The sequence below is a fragment of the Choloepus didactylus genome, chromosome 6, assembly GCF_015220235.1.
Source record: "Choloepus didactylus isolate mChoDid1 chromosome 6, mChoDid1.pri, whole genome shotgun sequence".
NCBI classification, from domain to species: Eukaryota; Metazoa; Chordata; class Mammalia; order Pilosa; family Megalonychidae; genus Choloepus; species Choloepus didactylus.
This window is the reverse complement of record NC_051312.1, coordinates 72,107,693-72,133,181: the sequence shown is the minus strand read 5'-3', so window position 1 is coordinate 72,133,181 and position 25,489 is coordinate 72,107,693. Positions and strand designations below refer to the sequence as shown.

At 34.2% G+C, this 25,489-nt stretch overlaps 1 protein-coding gene across 2 annotated transcripts in view; it reads right to left on the bottom strand.

Moving 5' to 3' along the window:
- SBF2 (SET binding factor 2) overlaps positions 1-25,489 on the bottom strand; it is a 696,898-nt gene that overhangs the window by 265,742 nt on the left and 405,667 nt on the right. For both annotated transcript variants that reach the window (XM_037839994.1, XM_037839995.1), the window contains exons 4-6: positions 8,397-8,519; positions 7,144-7,254; positions 5,279-5,384 (exon numbers count right to left, since the gene is read on the bottom strand). In XM_037839994.1, coding sequence (XP_037695922.1) covers positions 5,279-5,384; positions 7,144-7,254; positions 8,397-8,519 — 340 coding nt within the window. The remainder of the gene's footprint in view (positions 1-5,278; positions 5,385-7,143; positions 7,255-8,396; positions 8,520-25,489) is intronic.

Below are 25,489 nucleotides of genomic sequence, written 5' to 3'. Positions count from 1 at the left end.
ATACCCTTGCATACCTGGGACAAAAATCCACTTGATCATAGTGCAGCATTCTTCTAATGTGCTGTTGGATTTGATTTGCTAGTATTTTGTTCAGGATTTTTGCATCTATATTCAAAAGAAAAATTAGTCTGTAATTTTCTTTTCTTGTAGTATTTTATTTGGCTTAGGTATTAGGGTGATGTTGGCCTCATAGAATGAGTAAGGTAGTATTCAATTTTTTGGAAGAGTTTGAGTAGGAATTGTATTAGTTTTTCTTGGAATGATTGGTAGAATTCATCTGTGAAGCCATCTGGTCCTGGGCTTTTCTTTGTGGGAGGTTTTTAATGACTGATTCCATTTCTGTACTTGTAATTGGTCTGCTGAGATCTACTTCTTCTAGAGTCAGTGTAGGTTATTCATGTATTTCTAGAAATTTGTTGGAATACATTTGTTCATAGTATCCTCATAAGCTTCTTTTTATTTCTGTGGGGTCAGTAATAACATCCCCCTTTTGTTTCTGATTTTAGTTATTTGTATGCTCTCTCTCTCTCTCTCTTTTTTTTTTTTTTCCTTTGTCAGTCTAGCTAAAGATTGTTTATTTTCTGAGCTTTCCAAGAATGAAGTTTTGGCTTTGCTGATTCTTTCTACTGCTTTGTTTATTCTCTATTTCATTTATTTCTGTTCTAATCTTTGTTATTTCCTTCCTACTGCTTACTTTGTGTTTAGATTGTTCTTTCTCTAGCTCCTCCAGGTGTGCAATTAGGTTTCTGATTTGCGCTTTTTCTTCTTTTATAAATTAAGCATTTAAGGCTATAAGTTATAAAATATGATTCACGTTCATTTGTTGCATACAGTAATCCAATTGTTCTAGCAACAATTGCTGAGAACATTTCCTTTCTCCACCTTCATCAAAATCAGTGATCCATATATGTGTGGGTTCTCTATTCTGTACCACTGATCTCTGTCTATTTTGACATCGATTCCACACTCTCTTGACTACTGTAGCTTTAAATTAAGTCTTGAAATCAAACAGTGTTAATCTTCCAGCTTTATTCTTCTTTTTCAAAATTGTTATAGCTATTTTAGTTCTTGGTGTCTCATAAGAATTAGATTCAGTTTTTTGATTTCTAAAAAAACACAAAAGCATAAGCATTTTATTTGGCATTGCATTGAATCTACAGATCGTTTGGAGAACAACTAACATCTTCACAACAGTCATACAATCCATGAATAGGATATCTCATTCCATTTATTTAGGCCCCCTTTTATTTCTCAGCGAAGTTTTGAGGTTTCTAGTATACAGGTCTAACACATCTTTTGCAGATTAATCTTAAGGTATTTTCATATTTTTTTGCTGGTATGAAAAAATGGTATTTTTTTTTCAATTTCTGATTGCTGTTAGTAAATAGAAGTTTATAATTAAATTTTGTATACGAATCTTATAACTTACAACCTTGTTAAAGCTGCTTATTAGTTCTGGTTGCTTTTTGGTAAATTCCATTGGAGTTTTCTACACAGACAGGAATGTCATCTGCAAGTAAAAAGAGTTTTATTTCTGCCTTTGTGAACTGGATGTCTCTTTTCTTTTTCTTTCGTTATTGCACTGCTAAGGATATCTAGTACAATGTTGAATAAAAGTAATGAGAAAGGACATTCTTGTCTTGTTGCTGATCTTAGAAAGAAAGCATTCACTTCCACCATTAATTATCATGATAGCAGTAAGTTTTTTTTTTTTTTTTTAGACGTTCTTTTTTAGGGTCTTTTTATATTTGTTAATATTGTGATTATAAAGATCAAATTTTGAATGTTAAGCCAATCTGTATTCCTGGAATAAAATCTACTTGGTCATGATATATTAGCCTTTTATGTATATTGTTGAATTTGATATACTAAAATTGTGTTCAGAATATTTTGCACTTATGTTCATGAAGGATACTGGTCTGTGGATTTCTTTTCTTGAAGTGTCTTTGGTTTTGGTATCAGAACAATATGTACCTCAATAGAATGAACTGGGAAGTAATTTCCTCTTTTCAATTTTTTGGAAGAGTATAAGTAGAATTGGTATTATTTCTTATGCTTAGAAGAATTCAGCAGTGCAACCATTTTGTCCTGGAGTTTTCTTTGTGGGAAGATTTTTCATTCAATTGAATTACAAATTCAATTTTTCTAATAGATATAGTACTATTCAGGTTATCTAGTTCCTCTTGAATCAGCTTTAGTATTTTGTGTCTTTCAAGTAATATGTGCATTTCATCTACATTATTGAAATTAGCATCATACAGTTAATAGTATTCCACCTTTTCTCCGTTGAATATCCATAGAATCTGTAACTAGTCAATTCTTTCATTTGAGATAATGGTAGTTTGTATATTCTCTTTTTTGGATATGTCTGGCTAGGGGGTGTATCAATTTTATTGCTCTTGCTGAAGAAACAGCTTTTGGTTTCACTGATTTTCTGTATTATTTTCTGTTTTCTATTTCATTGATTTCCACTGTAAACTTTATTATTTTCTTCCTTTTACTTACTTTGGGTTTAATTTGCTCTTCCTTCTCTAGTATCTGAAGGTGGAGGTCCCTGGTTTGAGATCTTTCTTCTTTTATATTTTAAGTGTTTAGTGATATAAATTTTCCCTTAAGTAGTACTTTAGGGGTACTTCACAAATTTTGAAAAATTGTTTTCATTTTCCTTCAGTGCAAAATACTTTGTAATGTTCCCTTTGATTTCTTCTTTGATCCATGGGTTATTTAAAATAAAAGTGTGGATATTTAGTTTCCAAATTATTTGTGGTTTTCCAGAGATCTTTCCGTTATTTACTTTTAATTTAATTCCAATTTTGAATAATTATTATGACTTGAATTCTTTTAAATTTATTGTGATTTGGTTTATGGCCCAGAATATAGCAATAAATGTCTTTCCATGTCTCTTACTCTCTTGTCTGTATTGTTTATTCCTTCTACCCATTCTTTATTCTGGATATTTTCTTCTGTCTTATTTTCTAGTTCACTAATTTTTTACCTTTAATAGCATATACTCTGATATTAAGCTCATCCATTGAGTTCTTAATTATATTTAGTCTATACTTGAGAATTAAGAATTTCTCTTTTTTAAAATAATTTTCTGGAATTCTTGTGGGTCTTTTATATTGTTTATGGTTTCTTTTGGGTATTTTTCATATAGTTTTGGTTCCTATGTCCTTGGTTATTTTTGATTGAGTTACGGACATATATATGAAAACTTACAGAAATATTGGAGGCCTAGAATGCTATCTTCTTTCAGAATGGATTTACTTTTATTCCATAAGACAGCAAGAGACAGTAGCATCAAAAATCACCTTAATTCAACTCAAGGGACTGAAATGATTTCAAGCTTTCCATTCCTGAGGGGGACTGCTACTTCTAATTCACCAACTCTTAGGTTGTGGTCCTTCATGGCACCAACTCAAAGCTTGAGAAAAAGGAATTTCTCTTGGTAAAACCTGAACTCGAATTTTCCCCCTTTCCCCCATAGGAAATCAATAGTGCCAATCAGGTTCTCAGCTACTTCCTCCAAAATCAATATGCGCCCTAGGAAAAACATGGCCCCAAAGCCTGGCTCACTTCTCTAGGCTACCTTATTCTCCCAGATCATAGCTTGATAATTTTTCACTGCCTCTGATGGCTTTAAGAAGATTTATATTTATATACTTTCTATAGTTGTCATTGTTAATAGGGTTAGTCTCAATTACATTGGCTACAACTACTGGAAGAGAGGTTCAGGTTTATAAATTTATAATTTGTTTATAGTAGTTTTTCTCAAAGAGAATGTCACTGGTATTTGGGGTAAAAATTCTTCATCCTGCAAAACACAGGATTGTTAATATCCCTGATCATGATGGGCACTGGACACCTACCCCACACCTCTTGTTATGAAAAACTCAAAACCTGAGAGATTTATAAGGAGAACAGTAAGCACAAGAGAAATTATGGAAATGGAGAATGCGAAATAGTTTTATTTGTGCTATAACTTTGTATTTTCCTTTATGGTAAATCTTTGCTTTGCTTGACCTTTTAGAGGTATACAGCCCCTTCTAAAAGGAGAAAAGTCATACGAATGGGGATTGGCTAAAAGCAATTAGGTCCATGGCTAGCAGGGATCATGGACAGGCTGAGAAGAGTTCACTGACTTCCTAAAATTGTTTCCAAAATTTTGTGGGAGGAGGGTTTAATCAACAGAATGTTCTTTGGAGAAGTAAGTGCCACAGGGACAGGTAACCTATTTCACACATTAAAGAATATGGCTGTAATTAATTTAAGACTTAGTTGAGATGACTTGATGAGTAGAAACTTTCAATGGGGAAGGAGAAAAAGAGAGATGCAAATTTTTAGAGTTGGAACTCCTGGGGGAAGGCAAGTATAATGGGGAAGTACTACTACTTTGGGATTGGTATCATCAGTCACCTTTGTTAGGATATTTGAAGACTCTACTTTTATTTACACTAATCTCTTATAAGTTTCCTAAATTTGATTGAAGCCAAAACAGAAGAGTAAGGATAGGGCCTGGAGTTATAGAGCTGATCAAGGATGAAAATTCCAACATGAGATCAGAGGGAAACAAGAAGTAGAACATTTGTGCAAGGAACTAGGAATTCCATGAAGATGCAGAATATAGGCCCTAAGGAAAGTAAGGCTTCAACACAGCCAGATAACACAGATGAAGAACAATGACAAAGACTGACTCAAACAGATTGGGACACTCATAAGGAAGCACATATAAGGGACAATTAAGAGGTTAGGTAAATGGGAATCTCTGGACAGCCCTGGTCTGAAACACCCTTACTTTTAAGTTATGTTACTCCTTAAATGTAGCATATGCTGCTCCATCAGCAGAGGACCGTTTTTAGTCTCCACCCCCAAATCTCCATCAAAGTCATTGCTGGAAGAATTGGAGATAAGTCTAGAGACAGATGATAGAATGAGAAGAAGGACAGGACTTTCAATTCCATCTGGTGGTAAGAGTTCTACAAAAGTAATTCATCTGAGGAAAAGCAAAATACACTATATATTTATCTTTTAAAGCATTAAAAAAATTATGTCTACTTTCCAAAAGTCTAATTGACCCCTGAGCAAAAATGGTTTAGATTAAAAAAAATTTGAATGAAGTCTAGGTAAGATTAGGACTCACAACACTATCTAATTCATTAGGTATTTAATGGTTTGTTTTATATTTTCTTGACTTATGGCAGGGGTGTGAACTTAAAATAACCCTTTTCCTTTTAGTAGGTTTCTGCAAAAGGACATTGTGAACCCAAGAAAAGCATACCCAACTGCTGGAACAGGAGAGCCACGCTAGTGCCGGTGACAGGAAGACTATCATGTAAAGGAGTCTGGATCAGTTGTCTATCTCCTGCACCCAAAGAAAAGAGCTTCTGCAAAACAGAGAGGGAAAAAAACACACATACACACATACATGAATGGTCTCTTTTCAGGTTTTTTTCTTTTTTTAAGGTAAAACACATGGTTTCCATATTATGGTTCAATTCTATGAATACATTTCTATGATAAAACTTATTCACATTTTAGTCCTTAATATTTCAAATCAAGAGGTTTGACCAAGAATAAAGTTAACTTCAGAATAATGATAGAGTGATCTGCTATTAATTAAGCTATTTTGGCCTCTATTTTTAAGTTTCATTATTCAAACTAATGCCACAAGGTTTGGTCCTTTAGCAAATTGTAAAAATCCCTTTGAAATTAAAATTTAGAGATTACCATATAAGATCCAATTAACAGATGCAAAGGACAACAATGTATAACACAAAACATTCAAGTTAGTTTGTACCAATGTCTCACCCTAATGAAAATGGTACCAAAAAATTCAGTAGTTTAAAGTTGAAAATTTAGTAGGGATGAGACACAAAACTTATTGACAATCATTATTGACTAAAAAATGCAAAATAGTAAAGTCAGCAACATCCCATCACAGTAAAAGCCTATAAAACAATTCTGCTTCTTTAACACTTAAGTCCAACTCTGACCAAACTAACATTCAATATTCTGCCCTTGGAACAGAGAGAATAAGGAAAAAAAAAAAAAAGATAAAAATTTAAGAGTAATGAAAGATCCTGGAAAAGACAAGACAGCTAAAAAGGCCAAGGGCAAGGAAAAAAGATGCCACTTTCATATAAGTAATATCTTTGTCGGAATGTGGGGAAATAATGTGATATTTAGAAGATTGTCTTCTCCCCAATATTATATAAGAATAAGCAAGATAAATTATCAACTAATCATTTTTAGGGTATAAGGAAAAAGAGTCTATGTTTTTAAAAGTATGTTGCCCTAGAGACTCTAAATAAACTACAGCAACTAAGGTTATTTTTCTTCTTCAGAGACAAATCAAATTAAATATGAAAATCTCAAGACATACAGAACATGTGACCATTTTGAGAAAGTTTTATGTCAGTAAGAGTTTATTGACCTTATTTAAGGCTTAATATATCTATGACAAAATCCTTAGGAAACTTTAAGGTATAGATTACACTTTACAAAGAAGATATGCAATTTTGGACAATGGTCAACATTACTATTATTAAAGATAGCAAACTGAAACAAGAAAAATAATCTCTCTTCTTTCAAAGCTTAAATGCAAACTATTCTAATCATGATTATGCATGCAGATGTATACAAATGGTTTCAGGACCAGGTTTAAGAGGTGTAATTCAGGGAATTTAATACGTAAATGAATATATTCAGAAATAGTTCTAATGTTTTCTTAATGTTATCTCCTAATTTTTATCACTCAAAGTTTTTTTGATTTAAGTTAATAAAAATGAGCAAAATTGTACAGAGGACTAAGAGAGGTAGAGATAGAACATTTTCAAGTTCAATTTTAAAAGTGTATTTTCAAGAAAATTTAAACTAGAGTTCATGTTACACTAAATATGACTTCCAATTATGCTATGTGAAAGGGGACCCCTGTGTTAAAATTAACCTTGTGACCTAAGGAAAGAATGGAATCTTGGGTCTCTAGAAGGCAGACCACAGGGTAATGCTTAACTAAACTAGAATCTCTTTAAAATGAAAATATTTAAAGAATTCTTCTTTTCCCCCTTTCTTCATAAATTAAATCAATGGAGGTGAGGTAGTGAAGGAACAGTTCCTCTCTATATCCCTTTCTGTTCTATTTACCTGAGATCCTCCAGCCGCCGGGACAAGGCAAGCACAAAGGTTTGCAATAAGACTTTCCAAGGAGACATTCAAACTATCCACATATACAGTATAGATCAAACCCAGGCAGGCCTGCAAAGAGAAATACGCATGTAGTTACTTCATGGAAAAAGGAAACACTAAAAATAAATAGTTGTGACATCTGTTCCTAGGAAATTTTCTCTTAGAACAGAATAAAGTATATTCAACAGTGAGCATGGGATAAATTGTAAGCAGCAAATGTTATTAAGTTTATTAAATTTTCCTCTAGAACCAGAAGCTCTAAATGAGCTTCTGAAATGAGTTTATAGAAAGCAGAAACACATAATTTGTAAAAACAGGTATTTGTTCTCTGATAAACACTCTTAACAACTTTGTAGGGCTAAAATTGTTTTTGCCTCAATTTACTTTGCAAAACCCCAAATTTCAAGATAAAAATTCAGGAATTTTATCTTGTTTGTGTCTCTCACAAAAAAATTCACATATGAATTATTACAAAGGATAAACAGATAAATTAGAGCAAAGATGAGAAGAAATACGCTTAAAGCTCAGAAGAAGGTAGGTGGTAAATGGAAGACAAAATACAATTTTTATGACTCTTAATTTACTGAAATTTGTGACTGAAAAATTAGTGTTAGGAGTTACTCATTGTTATTGAACTCTTGACATTAAATTAATTTATCCATATTATATATAATCTTAACAATATGGAAAAGTTTTCCAGAAATTACATGTTAGTACAAACATTGATAAGTAAATTAAATTTTTTTCTTATATTTGAAAATTGAGTGTCTAAAAAAAGAAAATATCTGAAAGTAAATAATATTTTAAAGCTATATTGATGTAGTATAGTTAGAACAATTTGAAATCTCAACTACCATCCAATTTACTTGAATCTCCCATCAAAGGAAGGTGAATAAACAAAGAAAGTTTATTTTAATAATGTATTGAAACTTGCAATCACTGATGAAATTATTTCTTTAGGATTCGTAAATTTAGGATTCAATTTTAGAACAAACACTACATCCTTAGAAGTTTAAATAATCACATTAATTTACTCAAGTATTCATTTCTACTAACATGAATTTTTTCCCTGTATATACTTAACTTCAGTTCCTTGGTGAATTCCTAAATTAATCTACAGATACTCTAAATACAAAGAAATTGTCATCATGATTCATGCAAAACCAATTTATACATAATACAAATTAATAAAGACAACATGAGTTCTTTACCCTAAAAATTTCTGGATAATCTAATCTGGATACCAAGACCAGGCTTTTGGGAGCAAACACTTCTGCCGGCTGAATTAAACCAGATACCTCCTCTTCACCTTCAACGTCTTCCTTCTTTGTTCCCTAGAAAAGGAAACATTGTAAGCAATAGACAGAATTTTCTAGTTTCGTAATTCATAAAAGAGAGACATACCAAATACATTAAAAAAATATAATTTACAGAAAATCTAGCTGAAAATAAAGAATATTCTTTGAGAAGAATCTAAGAAATTATGAACCAGGAAATACTTATTTCATTTTTGAAAGTCTCCTTAATTTCAGATATTTACTGCAACTTTTTTTGAGCATTTGCTTTCTGGGTGTGGTACCAGATAGCATGCACAAATGGAAATCAGTTTTCACCAGAATAAAAATCTGTTTTAGAAATAAGGCACTAATTTTCATTTTTGTTTTTATGCTTGTCCTAATTTTTCAAACAAAACTGACAATCATTTAGGATTGTAAGGTTTATAGAATGCTCAATGCTCTTGGAAGTAAAGTACAATCAGTTCTAAATTTATTTTGCATATAAGCAACAATTTTGATATTGTAAGAGTAAAAAAATTTTTTACACAGACCTTAGTTTTAATGATTAGATACTAGTTAATGAAATAAGCTTTGGAAAATTCTCATTTGTAAGTCAACAAATTTTTCCTGTGCACCTACCATTCCTGTAATATGGCATGCTATAAAAGTTTTAAAGAAATTTTTTAAAAAGTAAAGTATTCAGATTCTTTCTAGATGATATTCTAAGATTCTAGTGTGTTTTCCTCAACTGGAGTCCCTTTTCTCTTCCCTTTTCATTAATCAAAGGTCCAGGTTAATATTTATCTTTCTTCCTGAAGGCTTTCCTTTCCTGATTTTTCTCTCTCTTACTTTTCAGAATGGTCCGCCAACATATCACGTTCACTTATACTTAATTCTCTTTCCAAACCTCTCCCCGAAGTGCCACACATGAATATCCAGGTGCCTACTTGACATCTTCACTTAGATAACTCACGGGCAGCTTAAATATGTCCAAAACATAGCTCTAATTTTTCTCCCTAAACCATACTCTTCCTATAGTATTCCCTACCCTAGTTCATGGCAATCTCATCCTTTCACTAGGCAAACCAAAAATCCTGGATTCCCCTCTCTTTCCTAGCCTATATGCAAACCGTCAGCAAATCCTGGCAGCTTTATTCTAATTTTTCACCAAGTACCTCAATTCTGTGAGGTATTGTATGGATTACTGCAGGAGTCTCCCTTCATCTCCTTTATTCTCCTCTAGCTGTACTTTGCTCCTTTTTGCTCCTTGAACATGCTAGGTATGCTCCCATCTAAGGATCTATGTACTTGCTTGTTGTTCCTTTGCCTGGAATACAATTTTCACATATATCCTAATGGCTAATTCTCTCACATCCATTAGATCTTTATTCAAGTGTTTTCAGTCTGTCAGCTTTTTTTGGCCACCTTACTTGAATTGAAACTGCAATTCCCGAATACTCCCTATTCTCTTTTCCTACATTGTTTTTTCTCCATGGTACCATCCAACATGTTATCCATTTTACTTATCCTGGATTTTGGTTTGCCTATCTCCTCCACTAGAACACACTCCAGAAAGAACAGGATTCCTGTTTGTTTTGTTCATTGGTGATTTTCCAGTTCTTAAAACAAGGGTTGGGCACATGGTTGATACTTAATATTTGTTCAATGCATACCTGCAGGAATAAATTTTCTTGGAATGGTTTTCTTGGTATTTTTCCAAAGACAGTCTTTTCCCTATACTTACAGAAATCAAGACTGTATTTGCTATCTCATTTAGAGCCTAGTGCAATATAACCAAGTATTAGATGTCTGTGGAATGTTACATATCCAAAGGGAACTATCTGTTTATTTTTTATATGTGCAACAAGGTCCATAAGCTCTTGAAACATTTTTATTTGTTATAAAGCAAAAGACAAAATTAGGTTGGTTGATTTCTGGAATTCTTAGAAACAATAAAAACATGATGAATATGAATTTTACCAAAGACTTTGACACTTAATGAATCATATCCTTTACAGATTACTAAAAAATTTTAAATGACAAAAGAATGACTGAAATTCTTGAAAGAGATAAAGCTATCCACAATTTTAGAATATTGTGACAAATGCCCTAAAGAATCATTTGAAGTTAGCTTGACTAAGTAGATAACCATTTCAAATAAATGACCATTAACCTACTTTGATCAAAATATGAAATACAATGCATTGGTCATTTCTTAAAGCTATTTGTTAAGCACTCACCAAATGGAATAGTTATTAACAGGAAGGAAAATAGTCCAATTATAATGTAAATCAATATCAAGTAAAAGCAATTCCATTTTTATTGATATCACTTTTTATTATAAATGTTGATCTTTGTATATATGCTATAAATCACAGAATTTTGTTATTCTCAATTCCAGTAGCTCCCCTACAAAAATACAATGTCCAAGATTAAAGAAAAAATATAACTTTTTTCAAAGCAAATTGTACTGGTACAATTTTAAAAAAAAGCTGCAGATTGTGAGGCAATATAAATTTGTTCAAGAGATGGTTCATTTAAAGATAATATTGTCCCTTCTATATATATAGCTGCTAGAATATCTTTTGTGTAATAATTATATAATGATACTGATTTTTGGCTGTGTGTATGTGTTTTACAATGACAAATTTGTGTGTATGTGTGAACAGATGTGGGAAACTTAAAAATAAGTAGGAAATTCTTAACCTATAAATCTAAGAAATGTTATAATAATGCTTTGAAGCTTAATATTTTATAGTATAAAACATTTTCACCTATTTTATCTCACTGAACAATATTTGTAAGCCTTCTTCTAACTGATAAGTTATTTTTTGTTTTTAATGGGTACCATTACACTGTTTACTGAATTGTCTCACATTGAATTGCAAGTATACTTTATCTCTTATACACATCATGATCACTTGTCACAACATGCTCATTTGTAGATATCTTTAAAACTATGAATTACATCTGCTAGTGGGATTTCCGGCTTCTGTATGGCTCATATTCCCTAGAACTCCACCTAGAATAATCCTGTGCTTCAATAATATGGGATAAATTTGTTCCCACCAAGTCAATCTGTCCCAAAAGCACAACTGCTCTCCAAAGGTATCCTGAGACATGAATACTAAAAATTACTAGATTGTTGATTTTATGGAATGATTTGCTTCATTCCTGACCCTTGATTCTCACAAAAAAATCAACAGCCAAGTCCTGTCCTTTCCAAACCCCAAAAGAATTTTTGCAAACAATATATCCCCTGTGCTAGGTTCACTTTCAGCAATACCATTTTCATGCTCAAAATCTTCCTACAAAATGTCTTCAGTTAGTTTAAAAGGAATGAGGATAAAAGAAATTATGCAAATAAGTTTCAACTCTAAATCTCCTTTTTCAAATGTAATGTGTTCCAGTGCACCATGACATAGAGTTGCTTTGGCTAAGCAATTCAAGGACTTGAAAACTTCCCAGAATTAGAAATAAAGGAGTAGAAGTAGTACAAAATTCTATAAGGTCTGAAATTACCCATAAAAAACTTCTTCATTTCCTGACAAATAATCTATTAATCAGTTTGAAATGTCTACATTATAAAATCTTGTATATTGTTACATTGGTCCAGAAAATAAGAATATATGAGAAATATATACTTTAGACCACAAGCTGTCAGGCAAATCAGGCCACTAGTGTTTAGTTCAGAATAGAGTTTACCTCCAGCAAAGAGAATACCCTGCAGACATTCCCCTTCAATAGCTCCTGGGCTCTAAAGTATTCTGAAGTTAGAACAGATTCAATTCAGATTTTCAGCCAGAAAAACCTCCTATTTCAGTGACAAACAGTCCAAAACATGGTATTTTTAAAAATATATATTCATAAAGCATCATTTTCCAAAGTATTTTCTGGTAGAAGCTAATAGATATTAGCAAAAAGGTCTTCTAATCAAATTTTAGAAACAATAAGTTAGGCCAATTTTAAAAAAGGTTTCTTTACTGCAGAATTCCTCAGACTTTGATATGGAAATATGGTTTGGGACCTTCCAAGAAAAGGAGATATAAAATACAGTGTTTCATAAACTTATTAAATCAATGAATCATCTTTATTATAGAACATCTAGAGGACCTCGTGCCCTATGGAATACATATTGGGAAAGGCTGTCATAAGGTGTTTTAGGATAAAAATGTGTGATACTGAAATATGTATATATTCATATGTTCTATATCCCTATAAAGCTAGATAAATAAAAGGTTTTTTTCATAAATAGTTTATTGTAGTTGATATTTATCCTAAGGATTCACATATTAACAAAGTAAAGTAAAATTTGAGAAGATGAGAGAATGAACTAGGCTGCTGGAGGCCAGGGCACTGCACATCTGCCTTAAGAATCAATATATCAGGACACCAGTAACCCATTCTCAACAGACAGGTCAGCAACTTTTACCCTGGACTAATTGTTCTCAAACTTCTGCTAAAATCATCTGAAGGACTTGTTAAAACAGATTTCTGGGCACCATCCCCAGACTTTCTGATTCTGTAGGTCTGAGGTGTGGCCTAAGAATTTGCATTATCAACAGTTCCCAGGTGACACTGATGCTACTGGTCAAGGAGTCACACTGAGAATCACTGTTCTAGACTAACAGACATGAAAATATAAAGGAAAATGATAACAGCTAATTCATATACTATCTGCCAGGCACTAAACTAAGCATCATAATAATATTAATAATTCATTTATACAACCAAAAACATTATTGAACATTATTACTCAGTGAAAGAAACACAGAATCCTTAGGAAAATGACTGATTCCATATCAGTGGTCAGAAAATGTACAAAAAGAGCCTGTTCATCTTACTGTGTCAGAAAGTAAAGAATCTGGCAAAAACTAAAGGGTCTTGTCAAAAGGATGCAGGTACTCCCAGTGACCAAAGAGGTGATAATTTGAGCATCAAAAGGAATATAATTTGGAGTGACGTCAGTTAGGTGGCAGAGTAAGAAGCTCCAAGTAAACTCCCCACCCACCTCTCCAACCCCATGGAAACACTGAAAAACACGCAGAAACTACCAGAACTAACTCTCAGAACTCTGGAAAATAATCAAGGATAAACAGACCAAGAGAACACTGAAATGGGAAAAAGAAAACCTAAAAATGGTTGGAAAGCTGCATGGTGCTTCCATGTGCCCTACCCCCACCCTCTTCCCCAGCTCAGCATGGCATTTATGGGACTGATATCAGCCGCATTCCCAGTGCAGGTTCCTGGAATCTGACTATAAGCACACCAAAGGCACAAATTTAGTGTGTCTGTATGTCTACTCCAACCTGTTCCTTGACAGACAGAATCAAGGTACTCATTTGTTTTGTCTAACCCAGAATTCACTTGGGGCAGAGAAAAATAGCAGAGAAGTGGCACAGAACTGAGCAAATTGCAGTTACCTGGGGCAAAAATTGCATTTCACACATAAAATACAGCACCCAGGGCCTGGGAAGAGAGGCTAGGGAGAGAGTTTCTTTGGAGGGGAAACCAGGATACGCAGGAGCATTTGTGCATATTAGGGAATTTTTGAAATATACTGCACAAACCCAGGGCAAGGTACATGCTAAGAAAGATCTGAGAAGACCCAAACTGTTCACCTCAGGCTCATCTGTAAGTTCAGTATAAATTGGGCTAACCATTCAAGGAGAGCCTCAACACACAGCGAATATATACAACAGCTTTCAACAAACAAACAGAACCCCAAAATACAATAGGAAAGGGGGAGAATTTGGCTTCCAGAGTTACATCAAACTATTTAAATGTCTAGACTTAAACAAAAATCATGAGGCATATGAAGAAACAGGAAGAGATGGCCCTATAAAGGAACAAAACAAAGTGAGAGAAACTATCTCTGCAAATGGAATTACAAATCAAAGCTGTTACATCAATGCTTCCAAATAAGTTCAGCTAGTTAAAGGCAAACATAGATAAATGGAAATCAGGAAAATGATACTTGAACAAAAGGAGGGTTTAAAATTTTAAAAAAGAAACTAAACAAATTCTAAAGATGCAAAGTACAACTGATATTAAAAAAAGTCACTATAAGGTTCAAAAGCATATATGAACAGATGAATCAGAGAACTTGAACAAGATAACAAAAACAAATTATTTCACCTAAGTAGCAAAAAGAAAAGAGAATGGAAAAAGTGAGCAGATCTTAAGGGACCCATGGGACATAATGAAACAGAAATATGCTCATTAGGGGAGACCCAGAAGGGAAAGAGAAAGGGGCAAAAAGAGTATCTGAAGAAATAATCACCAAAAACTTCTCAAATCTGACTCAAGACAAGAATTTATACATACAAGAAGCTCAACAAAATACAGAGAGGATAAACTCAAAGAGATCCACATAATCATAACGTCAAAGGCCGAAGACAAAAAGAGAATCATAAAAGCACGCGAGAGAAGCAACTGATCACATACAAGGAAGACCGGGTAAGATGAAGTGCTGACTTGACATCAGAAACCAAGGAGACTAGAAATATGGAAAGATGTATAAAAATACTGGGAGAAAACAAGAATTCCACATTCAGCAAAACTGTCCTTCAAAAATAGAAGAGAAATCAATAGATTCCCAGATAAACAAAAGCTAAGGGAGTTAATTACCACTAGACCTCTACAAGAAATGTTAAGGGACTCCCTCATAATGAAAGGAAAGGACACTAGACAGCAACTAGAAGCCATATGAGGAAATAAAAATCCACAATAAGGGAACTACATGGGTAAATATGAATGCCAGTATTATTGTATTCTTGGCTTGTAATTCTACTTTTTATCTCTTACATGATCCAAAATACAAATGTGTTAAAAATAATAATTCTATGTTATTGGATGCACAAAGTATAAAAATGAAATTTGTGACAAAAATAAAAGGAGATATAGCAGCAGAGATTGTATAGGATATTGAAATAAAGTTGGTTTAATTCAAAGCACATCATTAATAGATTTAGGATATGAAATGTAAACCCCATGCTCACTAAAAGGAAAATATTTAATAATATTCAGCAAAGGAAATCATTTCACTACAAAAGATAATGCACAAAAGACTGCATCAAGGGAGGAAACAAGAGAGAAAAAGAAAATAGAATAAACAAATGGCAAAATGGCTAACATCAGAGACCCAGGAAATCAGAAAGCAAGTTCTGCTGTTTTTGTTTGCAAGTGCTGCTGTAAGGAAGTACACAGACTGGTGGCTTGCTGGTAATCCATACCTTAATTTCCATCACATGGCCATCTCTCTCCTTCTGTCTCCTCTGCTTAAAGGACTCTAGCCATATTGGATTAAGGCCACCCTAACTCAGTTGGGCCTCAACTGAACTAATACTACATTTTCAAAGATTCTACTTACAAATGGTGTCACATCCATACTTTGCTTGCTTCAGATTGACTTCACCTGCATTAATAATATTTTCAAAGATTCTATTAACAAATGGGTTCACATCCATAGAAGCGGGGAGAGGGTGTGTAAGGACTTGAAGATAAGGTGAGGAACTTAATCTATAAGAGACTAATGAGAGCAACTTGCCTTAGCAGATATTGAAATGAATTACAAAGTTAAAGCAATTGGAAAAGTTTTGCTGGTTAAAAAAATAAACAGAACGAACAATGAAAAAAAAAAAACCCCAACAGATTTTAAAATGATAAAGGTAGCTTTAAAAAGAGTGAAGAAAACAGGGATTATTTAGTAAATTAAGTTTGCCTCAGAGAGAAACCAGTATATAATTTTATTGTAAATGGATTAAACTCTCCAATAAAAAGGCAGACATTGGCAGAATAGAAGAAAAAGAAAAAGCATGATCCAACTGCATGCTGTTTACGAGAGACTCACCTTAGACCCAAAGACACAAACAGATTAAAAGCGAAAGGATGGGAAAGAGAAAATTCCACGAAAAGAATAACCAAAACACAGCAGATGGGGGGAAGCTACACTAATAACAGAAATTAGACTTTAAGTAAAAACTGTCACAAGACACTGGAAAAGGACATTATATACTAAAAAAAAGAGTCAGTGCATCCAGGAGATGTAACTATTATAAACATATATGCATTTAATAAAAGAGTTGCAAAATAAAGGAAAAAAACATTGACAGGGCTGTAGGGAAAACAGACACTGCTACAATAATAGTTGGAGACTTCAATACATCACTTTCAATAAAGGATAGAACATCTAGACAGAAGATCAATAAGGAAAGAGAAGACTTGAACAATATAAACCAATTAGATTTAACAGACATATATTGAACACTCCACCCAACAATAGCAGAATATACATTCTTCCAAGTAAACAAATGGCTTGTTCTCCAGGATAGACCACGTGCAAGGTCACAAAACATGTCTCAATTTAAACAGACTAAAATAACGCAAAGTATCTGCTCTGACCACAATGGAATGAAGCTAAAATCAGGAAGAGAAGGAAAACTGGAAAATTCATGAATATATGGAAATTAAACAGCACACTCTTAAATCAACCAGTGAGTCAAAGGAAAAAAAAAAAAAAAAAAACACAAGGGAAATAAGAAAACTCTTAGTGATGAATAAAAATGAAAACAAAGCATACCAAAACTTATGGGAGGCAGCAAATGCAGTGCCCAGAGGGAAAGTCATAGCTTTAAATGTTTTCATTAAAAAGAAGAAATATCTCAAATCAAGAGAATAACTTCACATCCTCAGGAACTAGAAAAAGAATAAAAACTAAGCATAAATTTAGAAGAAGGAAGGAAATAATAAAGCTTAGAACAGAGTTAAAGGAAATATAGAATAGAAAAATGATGGACAGAATCAGTGAAATCAACTTGGTTCTTCAAAGACTAATAAAATCGATAAATCTTTAGCCAGACTGACAAAGAAAAAAAGAAGAAATTATTTCTGTATTAATAATTACAGAAATTATTTGTAGATAATTATTTTGCAGAATATCTAATTATCTTGTAGAAATTAAAAATATTATAAGAGAATGCTATCAACAATGTTAGGCCAACAAATCAGATAACTAGATGAAATGTACAAATTCCTATAAAAACACAATTTACATACACTAACTCAAGAAGAAATAAAATATCGCAACAGATATACAAGTAAAGAGATTGAGTCAATCATCAAAAACTCTCCCCAAAAAGAAAAGTCCAGGACCAAATGGCTTTCATGTTCTATTAAATATTCAAAGAAAAATTAACACCAATTCCTTTCAAACTCTTCTAAAAAATGGAGGAGGTGGGAACTCTTCCAAACTCATTGTATGAGGCTAATGTTACTCTGATACCAAAGCCAGATAAAGACATCAGAAGAAAATTACAGATGTAAAAGATCCTCAGTAATATACTTGCAAATCAAACAGTATAAAAATTATATACCATAACTAAGTGGGATTTGTCCTAGGAATGCAAGGGTAGTTCAACAAACATCAATTAACGTAATACACCACATAAATAGAATGAAGGAAAAAAGCCACAAGATCATCTCAATTATGCAGAAGGGGCATTTGATAAAATCCAGAACCATATCTTGATAAAAACACTCAGAAACCTGGCTATAGAAAGAAATTTCTTCAACACGACAAAAGGAATATATATGAACAACCCACAGCTAACATACTCAATGGTGAAAGACTGAAACCTTTTCTCCTAACATCAGAAAAAAGATAAGGATGCATGAATTTACCATTGCTATTTAACATTATTCCTGAGGCTTTGTCTGCGTTATGAGGCAGAGGAAATTCAGATGCAATAGGTCAGAGAAAGCCATAGGAAGACACCAAGGAGACAGATCAACATGTGACAGAAGTAGAGATGCAAGCAAAGGGACTGTGGCAATCTAAAAGCAGATTTTTGGACTTTAAGCCTCCAAAACCATGAGACAATAAATTTCAGCTTTTTAAGCCAACCCATTGTGTGATATTTGTAACAACAGCCTTTGCAAACTAAGACAATTAGCAATGAACAATCTGAAAGGGAAATTAAGAAAACTGTTACACTGAAACAATTGTACACTGAAAACTACAAAACACTGCTGAAAGAAATTCAGGAAGATGTAATACTGTTAAGATATTAACACACAAAAAAAGTGAGATACTTCATCACACCTACTAGAATGGTTGTAATAAAAAATGTTGGTAAGGATGTGAAGAAATTGGAACCCTTCTGCACTGCTGGTGGGAATGTAAAATGGTGCAGCCACTGAGGAAAATAGTTCGGTAGTTCTTCAAAAAGTTAAAAAAAAAAAAAAAAGAATTACCTTATGACCTCTAGATATGTATTAACTCAGAGTTCTCCAGGGGAAAAACCCAAGAGGATGGAGATACACACACACACAGACACACACAAATATATTGAAGTTTATTATAGGAATTTGCTCATGTTATCATGGAGATTGGCAAGTCTGAATTCAAAAGGGCAGACCACAAATTGGGAATGCCAATGAAGGTTTTGATAGATTCCCCAGGAGATGCTGGCTGGCTAAGAGGTTACAAGGTTGGCATAGAAATTTAAAAGGTGATAAATGGGAGTTCTGGGAAGATGGTGGATTAGGAAAGACAAAGCAAAATTTTCCTCCATGAACAACACTAGATAAAGGACAGAAAGCACACCAGAACAGCAGCTCCAGGGTTCCACCAGCTGGGCAGAGATTCTACACCCACATGAGTGTGTACTTGGAGAAACTGAGAGCCTGCGTTTAAGACCAGTGAGTGTTTGGCCCAGAATGCTGCCAGGGAATAGGCGGTTGGAGTTGGCTGACAAGTGCAGAGGGGGCAGCCTTCCATGCACTGGGCACCCTCCTCAGCACTTTGCTTGGGGGATAACCTTTCAGAGACCTGCAGCCTAGAGCCCCCATGCAAGGAACTGGCGGTCGCAGCAGGCAGACAAGAGCAGAAGGGGGCAGCTTTCCATGCCCCGTGCAGCCATCTTTGCAGCTGGCTGTGGACATGACCCTTCACAGTCCTGTGGCTGAGAGCATCCTTGAGGGAATTCAGGATTCAGCAGGCTTGTGACAGCATCCACTCTTCCTCCTTGGAGGTCCACAGTGCGCACAGCCTAGAGGCAAGGGTGCCACATGGTAGTGCCAGGAGCCCTCCCCTATTCTCAGGGACTCATGGTGCATGGCAGATAGGGACTATGGGGCATTTGACCTGCAAGGTGACAAAGGCCTGCAGCCCAAGGAAAGGCTGGGACCACTGTATCCTAGAGCAGACATCCTGCCAAACTATGCAGGCATGCATCCTATCCACAGGGCTGGCAGCCCCATTGCACACAGAAATTGGTGCACTAATTGGACTTCCACATGGTCTGGACACCCACTCAGCACACAGACAAAGCTGGGGGAGAACTGGCTTGATGGGAAGAGATGGCCCAAGAGTGCCATCAGCTGATTAGTCAGGGTAAGTACCCTCTACCAAGCTGTAGCTCTCTGAAATTACAGATAAATGTTCAAATAATCCTGAATATCTGAAAAGAACCCTATCAAGACAAGCAAATGCCAAGAGGCCAAAAAACAACAGAAAATTATAAAGCACATAAAGAAACCAGAAGATATGGACAACCCAAATGTCCAAATTAAAAAGCCAGAGGAGACACAGAACTTGGAGCATTTAATCAAAGAAGTACACACAAACATCAATGTCATGGCCTCAGGATATAAAGGACATAAAGAAGACCATTGAAGAGCATAAAGAAGAATTTCCAAGAATAAATTTAAAAAAGCAGATCTTATGGAAATAAAAGATACTGTTGATCAAATTAAGAATATTCCAGGGACACATAATAGCAGATTTGAAGACTAACAGGAATGAATTCATGAACTTGAGGACAGGATGATGGATTGTGAAAGCACAAAAGAATGAATGGTGAAAAAAATTAAAAAATTGAAAAGGATCACAGGGAAATGAAGGATAACATGAAGCACACAAGTATAAGAATCATTGTGTTCCACAAGGTAAAGAGAAGAGTAAAGGGCTAGAAGAGCACTAAAAGACATCACTGGGGAAAATTAACCAACCCTTCTAAATGACATAAATATGCAAATCAAAGATACCCAACGAAATCCAAATAGAAAAAATCCAATAAGCCCACTCCGAGACATATTCTGATCAGATTGTCAAATACTGAAGAGAAGGGGAAAGTTCTGAAAGCAGCAAGGGAGAAGCGATTCATCACATACAATGGAAACAACATAAGGCTAAATACTGACTACTCAGTAGGCACCAAGGAGATTGGAAGGCAGTGGTATGACATATTTAAAATTCTGAAGGAGAAAAATTGCAAGCGAAGAATTCTTTATTAAGCAAACCAGGCCTTCTGAATTAAGAAAGAGCTTAAAGTTTTCACAAACAAATGTTGAGAGAATTTATTAACAAGAGACCTGCCCTACAAGAAATACTAAAGGGAGCTCTACAAGCTGAGAAAAAGAGAGGCCTGGAGAAGGGCACAGAACTGAAGAGTATTGGTAAGGGTAACTTAAAGGAAATAAAGAGAAAGAAGAAAAATATACATCTGACAAATAAAACCCAAAGGATAAGATGGCTGATTCAAGAACTGCCTTTAGAGTAATAACATTGAATGTGAATGGATTATACTCCCCAATTAAAAGATATAGATTGATATAACGGATTAAAAAATATGAACCATCAATATGCTGTTTAAAAGAGACACATCTTAGACCCAACGACACAAAGAGATTGAAAGAGAAAGGATGGGAAAAAAAAATTCCATGCAAGCAACAGCCGAAAGAAAGCAGGGATAGCAATAATAATTTCAGACAAATTGGACTTTAAATGCAAGGATGTCATAAGAGACAAAGAAGGACACAATATACTAATAAAACAGACAAATCACCAAGAAGAAATAATCATAAATGTTTATTAACCTAACCAAAGTGCTCCAAACTACATGAGACAAACACTGGCAAAACTGAAGGAAACAATAGATGTTTCCACAATAATCATGGGAGATGTCAATACGCCACTCTCCTATAGATAGATCAACCAGACAGAGAACCAATAAGGAAACTGAGAACCTAAACCACGTGATAAATGAATTATATAGAGCATTCCATACAAAATTACCAGGATATACATTCTTCCCTAGTGCTTATGGAACTTTTTCCAGGATAGATCATATGTTGGGGTATAAAACAAGCCGCAATAAATTTTAAAAGACTGAAATTGTTCACAGCACATTCTCTGATCACAATGGAGTACAACTAGAAGTTAATAACCATCAAAGATTTAGAACATTCACAAATTTCTAGAGCTTAAATACCATACTCCTAAACAATCAGTGGGTCAAAGAAGAAAGCGCAAGAGAAATTGCTAAATATTTAGAGATGAATGAAAATAAGAACAACATTTCAAAACTTATGGGATGAAGCAAAGCTGGAATTGAGGGGGAAATTTATAGCTCTAAATGCATACATTAAAAAGCAAGAAAGAGCTAAAATCAAAGACCTAATGGAATAACTGAAGAAGCTACAGAATGATCAGCAAACTAAGCCTAAAGCAAGTAAAAGAAAAGAAATAACAAGGATTAAAGCAGAAATAAATGATATGGAGAACAAAAAACAATAGAGAGAATAAAACCAAAAGTTGGTTCTTTGAGAAGATCAACAAGATTGACAAGCCCCTAGCTAGACTGACAAAGTAAAAAAGAGAGAAGACACAAAATAAACAAAATAATAAATGAGAGGTGGGAAATTACTGTGGATCCTGAAGAAATTTAAAAAATCATGAGAATACTATGAACAACTGTATGCAAACAAGACAGTTTAGAGAAAATGAATAATTTCTTGGAAACACATGAACAACCTAGACTGATCAGAGAATAGAAGACCTCAACAAACCAATCACAATTAAAGAGATCCAAACAGTCATCAAAAAGCTTCACACAAATAAAAGCCCAGAGCCAGACGGCCACACAGGGGAATTTTACTAAATGTTCCAAAAAGAACTGACAGCATTCCTATACAAACTCTTTCAAAACATTGAAGAAAATGGATCACTACCTAACTCATTTTATGAAGCCAAAACCACTCTAATATAAATACCAGATAAAGATGCTACAAGAAAGGACAACTACAGACCAAGCTCCCTAATGAATATAGATGCAAAAATTCTCAACAAAATACTTTCAAATGGAATCCAAAGACACATTAAAAAAAAATCACACACCATGTCCAAGTGGAGTTCACTCCAGGCATACAAGGGTGGTTCAACATAAGAAAATCAATCAATGTAATACACATTAACAAACCAAAAGGGAAAAATCAAATGATCATCTCAATAGATACTAAAAAAGCATTCACCAAAGTTCAGCATCCTTTTTGGACAGAAACACTTCAGAAGGTAGGAGTTGAAGGAAACTTCCTCAATATGATAAAGGCCATATATGAAAAACCCACAGCCAGCACAGTACCCACTGGTGATCTTCCCTCTAAGATCAGGAACAAGACAAGGATGCCTGCTGTCACCACTATTATTCAACACTGTGCTAGAAGTTCTAGCCAGAGCAATCCGGCAAGAGAAAGAAATAAAAGGAATCCAGATTGGAAAGGAAGAAGTAAAACTGTCATTATTGGCAGATAATATGATCTTATATTTGGAAAACCCTGAGAAATCATTGACACAGCTTCTTGAGCTAATAAACAAATTCAGCAAAGTGGCGGGATACAAGATTAATGCACATAAGTCAGTAATGTTCCTATGCACTAGAAATTATATAACTGAAGAGACACTGAAGAAAAAGATTGCACTTTCAACAGCAAATAAAAAAATTAAGTACCAAGTAATAAACTTAACCAAGGATATAAAAGACCCCTATATAGAAAATTACATAGCTTTACTAAAAAAATTAAAGGGAACCTAAAGAGATGGAAAGATATTCTGTGTTCATGGAAAGGAAGGCTAAACGTTAAGATGTCAATCATACCCAAACTGGTCTACAGATTCAATGCAAATCCAATCAAAATTCCAAAAACTGACTTTGTACACTTGGAAAAGCCAGTCATCAAATTTATTTGGAAGAGAAAGGGGCCTCGAATTGCCAAAAACATTCTAAAAAAGAAAAACAAAGTGGGAGGATTTATACTTCCTGACTTTGAAGCCTACTATAAACCACAGTAGTCAAAACAGCATGATATTGGCACAAAGATAGACAAAATAATCAACAGAATCAAATTGAGAATTTGGAAACAGACCCCCAGATCTATGTTCAAATGATTTTTGATAAGGCCCCCAAATCCACTGAACTGGGACAGAACAGTCTCTTCAACAAATGGGGCTAGGAGAGTTGGATATCCATATCTAGAAGAATGAAAGAGGACCCCTACCTCATACCCTATACAAAAATTAAGTCTAAGTGGATCAAAGACCTCAATATAAGAAGCAGTACCATAAAACTCTCAGAAGATAATGTAGGGAAACATATTCAAGACCTAGTATTAGAAGGTTGCTTCTTAGACCTTACACCCAAAGCACAAGCAACAAAAGAAAAAATAGATAAATGGGAACTCCCCAAATGAAAAGCTTCTGTACCTCAAAGGGATTTGTCAAAAAGGTGAAGAGGCAGGCAATGCAATGGGAGAAAATATTTGGAAACCATGTACCTGGTAAGAGACTGATATCTTGCATATATAAAGAAATCCTACAATTCAATAACAATAGTACAATAGTACAAACAGCTCAATTATAAAATGGGCAAAAGGTATGAAAAGACATTTCTCTCAAGAGAAAATACAAATGGCTAAAAAATACATGAAAAAAATGTTCATCCTCATTAGCTATTAGGGAGTGCAATCAAGATCACAATGGGATATCATCTCACACCAGTAAGAATGGCTGCCATTAAACAAACAGGAAACTACAAATGCTGGACAGGATGTGGAGAAATTGGAACTCGTATACATTGCTGATTGGCCTGCATAATGGTACAGGCACTCTGGAAGACAGTTTGGCAGTTCCTCAGGAAACTAGATATCGAGTTACCCTATGATCCACCAATTTGACTTCTCAGTATATACCCAGAAGATTGAAAGCGGTGACATGAACAGATATTTGCACACTTACATTCATAGCTGCATTATTCACAGTTGTCAAGAGATGGAAACAATACAAAATCCTTCAACAGATGAGTGGATAAACAAAATGCGGTTATACATATGATGGAATACTATGCAGCTGTAAGAAGGAACGAATTTGTGAAACATATGACAACATGGATGAATCTTAAAGACATAATGCTGAGTGAAATAAGCCAGACATAAAAGGAGAAATATTGTATGTTACCACTAATGTGTCTTATAATGTAGAATATAGGGGACCTAGAGATAGACAGAAGCTAGTCAAGGTGGAATGATAATCTAATATGTATAGATATGATAATGAGGGTGAACTTAATGGTATGGGAATGGTCAGATGTGACTATCGTTTGTTAATGGGATTATAAATATCAGTGACTCATTGAAGGTGAACATGTTCATAAATGTTTTTTTTTTTTTCATTTTTATTGAGATTGTTCAGATACCATACAATTGTCCAAAGATCCAAAGTGTACAATCACTTGCCCCTGGGTACCCTCATACAGCTGTGCATCCATCACACTTAATTTTTGTTCAATTTTTAGAAACTTTTCATTACTCCAGACAAGAAATAAAGTGAAAGATGAAAAAAGAAAAAAAGAAAAGGAAACTCTAAACCTCCCTTATCCCTAACCAACCCCCCTCAATTGTTGACTCCTAGTATTGATATAGTACCTTTGTTACTGTTTATGAAAAAATGTTGAAATACTACTAACTGTAGTATATAGTTTGTAATAGGTATATAGTTCTTCCCTATATGCCCCTCTATTATTAACTTCTAATTGTATTGTCATACATTTGTTCTGGTTCATGAAGTGATTTCTAGTATTTGTACAGTTGATCATGGACATTGCCCACCATAGGATTCAGTTTTATACATTTCCATCTTTTGACCTCCAACTTTCCTTCTGGTGACATATATGACTCTGAGCTTCCCCTTTCCA